The 4,620-nt window shown below is 43.5% G+C and overlaps 1 protein-coding gene across 1 annotated transcript; it reads right to left on the bottom strand.

Moving 5' to 3' along the window:
• Window positions 1–1,894: 1,894 nt before the first annotated feature.
• Window positions 1,895–3,075, bottom strand: LOC124988834 (non-histone chromosomal protein HMG-14). Its single transcript, XM_047558615.1, has one exon. The coding sequence runs from the start codon at window positions 2,975–2,977 to the stop codon at window positions 2,672–2,674; it is 306 nt and encodes a 101-aa protein (XP_047414571.1). The 5' UTR covers window positions 2,978–3,075; the 3' UTR covers window positions 1,895–2,671.
• Window positions 3,076–4,620: the final 1,545 nt, after the last annotated feature.

Genomic DNA, 4,620 nt, shown 5'->3' with positions numbered 1-4,620 from the left:
CAAGAAAGGCCACAAAACACAGCCATTTTAATCAGCCTAAAATCAGCTGGACAATATTTTTTTTGAGAGAGAGAGAAATAAAAATAAGTGTGTGTACACTGTGGTCGTCTTTTCGAACCCTGCTAAACAACATCCCCAGCATTAGGAACAGCTGGCACCCGGGACATGTACTAGCTGCTTGTTGAATGGATTGATGGCACCATAAAATCGTGAATTATGTTATTACTATTATTTTATTTATTACTAATTATTTTATTACTAAACTACCTTTTGAATAGTAAAGAACATTAATTTAGAGTTGTTTTTATTTTGTGTCTTTTTTTAAATTCATGAAGGTAGCTGGAAATTTATACTCCAGAGCTGAAACTTCCAGGAAGCCGTACACAGACACAACCTTGCACACATGGGTAACCTGAACAGGGCTAAGTCTGGGGAGGAAAAGGCTGGTGGTTGACAGGTAATTTCCACCTAACACCCTCTGCTTACTATCGATTCCAAGAGAAGGACTTAAGTCAGAAAAGTTACTGAAATTCCAAAGTTGAGAAACTCATCTCTAGCAAATTGAGGCCTAAATTAGGCAAATGAAACGGTCTGTTGAGCATCCTCTCTCTGTTCACACCAGTAAGTGTGGTGTGACATAACACCCTGAGACTTGCACACCGTCAGGGCAGAAAGAGGTCATTAAGGAACTGAGTCCAATACAACTGCTGTCCTTATAAAAAGAAGTCTGGACACAGAGTTACACACAGATGGAGGGCGACAGGAGGAGCAAGAAGACTGGTCTAGAGGCCCCCAGGAGGAGCCTGGTGCATGCTCCTCCCTCAGGGGCCTCCCTTTGCACTCCTTCTCCAGGGACCAGCCTGACAGGCCTTGACCATGAACTCTGGCCTCCAGCACTGAGGCAGTAAATACCCCTGCTTTAGCCACTCGACCTGTGGTACTTTGTCACAGCAACAGAAGCAAACCAACACACACACCCGTGATTACCTAGGAAGGTCATCCTACTTTAGAATCTAGTGGCAAGGATTCAATAATGAAGCATGGGAAAATCATCAGGAGAACCAAGGAGGAGGGAGCAGACAGCCAGGAAACAAGATACCATTTAATATGTTTAACTGACTCATGGAACTACCAGACTGACCTGTGTGAGCTGAAAGAACACACTGTCCGCAAGATGGATAGTGCTCCTCAAGCCCATTTCCACTCCTCCATCCTCTGGCCTGGAGGTGCTGGCTCCCTGGTTCCCGTCCTTGATGGTGTCCACTCCTGGACAGGACAGGCCCAGCACATCACAGCCAGAGCAGAGTCACAGGCAGCAGAGCCTGCCTAGTCCCGATCTGTGCTCTACTCACTAGCAGCCGAAAGACTCGGAGCTGAGTGAGTCCCAGGTGCTGGGTGCAGTGGCTGCGCCTGATGGAGTGACTCAGGAGGCAGAGGCACAGATCAAAGCTTAAGTCCAGCCCAACTCAAAATGAAATACAAAGGCTGGGGTGCAGTGGGGGGCAGCCTGGGTTCAATCCCCATTCCAACACATAAAACACAACATTAGAAATTTATAGCTCATTAACGTGTAGGAGACTTCGGGGTTCTTCACAAGAGAATTAAGGTGTTAAAGTGATCCTGAAAGACCAAAGTAAACCGGTGAAATTTTTGACATTTTCAATACTTATATTTTTGGATCTTTCATTCAAAATTAAGACAACACACACACATGGAATTAGATCTGTGTGTTCCATCCCAGTACTTTCAGGGAATGATTTCATATACTGTAAACATAAAAATAAAAAAATATTTTTAAAATCCAAATGGCATATATTGTAAAAATAATGCATATGACATTTCTGACCTAATTTTATTCATTTTACAACATGAGTGGACTTTCAATTCTTTTTTTTTTTTCATATTTGAGATTTTATTGGCTGTATTGAGAATCAGTACACAGACATTTCACTTTGTACACAATTCTTAACACACGTACCGAAATCTAAAAAGCCTTATACTGTGATTCTTTTTCAGTTATTCCAGTGACTTTCCAGCTTTGAATTTGGAGGCAAATTTTTCTTAATAGAGTATCAAGTACCAGTATCTTTGAATGCTGCTATTATTTAGGTCCCACTAATTCAAAACTTTGTCACACACACTACATACTTTCAATCTTTCACAGCACATTAAAAATATTAGGAAAACTAAGACTTCCACGACCAAAAATGTTACAGAGTACACACGATTCTGACAGCAATGATCCAGGAGTGGTCTTCTTCAGGAAACAATTCTACTAAAAAACACAGGAATAGAAGTAATTTAAAATATTCAAGACATTAAATGCAAGACTGTGACTCCAAACTGCCATTTAATAGGCTTTGTATTGTAGGATCTAAAACTAACCCCCCCATCTATGGAATGTTAAGCTGACACCCAAGACAGTCCAAGCCTCCCATATTTCAATATCCCACTATTTTCTGGTTGTACCCAAAAATAAACAACCAGTAAATGATTTCGCTTCTAAAAAAAATCATTTACACTTAAAAAATGGGATGAGGTGGGATTCCCTCCTTTTTAAAAATGTTTCTAGAGCTACTAAAAAACTTGCATTTACAAAATAGTTGATAAAAATATTCCTCTGGATTGTACAAGAAGGGAAACGGGACCACTGATATGACATGGTGTGTGATTAATCAGACTTGGCTTCTTTCTCTTCTGCTTCATCAGAGGCGGGACTCTCCTCGTTTTTAGTTTCTCCATTTTCGGCAGGTAAATCTTCTTTTGTTTCTTGGTTAGTCACTTCAGCCTGTTTTCCCTTTGCTCCCCTTTTCCCTTTTGTTTGAACTTTTTTGTCAGAAGATTTATCCTTGCCCGCCGCCTTCCTGGGCTTGGCGTCCGCCTTGGCCGGAGCAGGCTTAGCCGACAGGCGCGCCGACCTGCGCTTGGGCTCCTCCCTCGCCGCGCCTTCGGCCGAGCTGACCTTCCTCTTGGGCATCCTGGCGGGGCGCGTGCGGGCGCTGCGGGCCGCGGCGCGCGGGAGCCTTCCGAAGCTGCGCTGCCTGGCCGCCGCGCTGCTCCCGCCGCCCAGGCTGCTCGGACTTTCAATTCTTGAAGAGAAGTTGGAATGCAATAGTAATTCCATCAAAAAATATACTTAAGTTTTTCTTGTTAGAACACTTATAATAATATGTAACATGCTCTATTCTAAAATCCTAAGTATAAAATATTTGGGAAGACTAATAATCCCATGGGCATACAATATCTTAATCATACAACTCAGACTGATTTCCAGTTTTATTTAATTCTTCCTATAACATTCATACATTATTTTTAGAAAATAACACTGTGTCCTAGAAAAAAGGTAAAATCTACCATAAATACAAGTTTAAAGTCTAAGTTCTACACTGTAAGACTGACTAAGAGGCAGCTTCACTGTTAAGGAAATCTTCACTGGACTTAATTGTCTGAACTCCACAACTAACCTAATGGGAAGATGAACAACCCATCCTACTGAGGCTTCTTCTACTGGCCTAGGAATACTGCTTTTGACTAACCATCCACAACAAATCCAGACAGAGAACACAAAATGCCATAACTGATTTGGCAAGATTTTTGCGCACAATGAATACCACGGTTCAGTGCAACATAACGAACATAGTGCCGAAGAGGTAACAACTCAGCTTATAAATGCGGTTCATGTCACCACCCCAACCCCTGCTAAAAGCCTCTACTTCAGTACAGTAAGTGGGAAGGTGTTCATGTCACCACTCAACCCCTTCTATAAGCCTCTACTTCAGTACAGTAAGTGGGAAGGTGTTCATGTCACCACCCAACCCCTTCTATAAGCCTCTACTTCACTACAGTAAGTGGGAAGGTGTTCATGTCACCACCCAACCCCTTCTATAAGCCTCTAATTCAGTACAGTAAGTGGGAAGGTGTTCATGTCACCACTCCAACCCCTTCTATAAGCCTTGACTTCAGTACAGTAAGTGGGAAGGTGTTCATGTCACCACCCAACCCCTTCTATAAGCTTCTACTTCAGTATAGTAAGTGGGAAGGCGTTCATGTCACCACCCCAACCCCTTCTATAAGCCTCTACTTCAGTACAGTAAGTGGGAATGTGTTCATGTCACCACCCCAACCCCTTCTATAAGCCTCTACTTCAATACAGTAAGTGGGAAGGTGTTCATGTCACCACCCAACCCCTTCTATAAGCTTCTACTTCAGTACAGTAAGTGGGAAGGTGTTCATGTCACCACGCCAACCCCTTCTATAAGCCTCTACTTCAGTACAGTAAGTGGGAAGGTTTTCATGTCACCAGCCCAACCCCTTCTATAAGCCTCGACTTCAGTACAGTAAGTGGGAAGGTGTTCACGTCACCACCCAAACTGTCGGGGGCTGCAGACCCCATCCTAAGCCTGGCCTGGCTTGAGGATTTCAGTGTGGCCCTGATGCACGACATCAGTGTGGCCCAGATGCTGAGACACTGAGGATTTCAGTGTGGCCCTGATGCAGGACATCAGTGTGGCCCAGATGCTGAGACATAGAATTGCAACAAACAGCTGACACTGCTTAAAGAAGGAGCCCCGGCGCTGAGCCAGTAGGCTGACACTGAACTGACACTGAACTAGAACTGTA

Source organism: Sciurus carolinensis, chromosome 7, assembly GCF_902686445.1.
Source record: "Sciurus carolinensis chromosome 7, mSciCar1.2, whole genome shotgun sequence".
Lineage (NCBI taxonomy): Eukaryota > Metazoa > Chordata > Mammalia > Rodentia > Sciuridae > Sciurus > Sciurus carolinensis.
The sequence above is the reverse complement of the archived record's forward strand: the minus strand, read 5'-3'. Positions and strand labels throughout refer to the sequence as shown.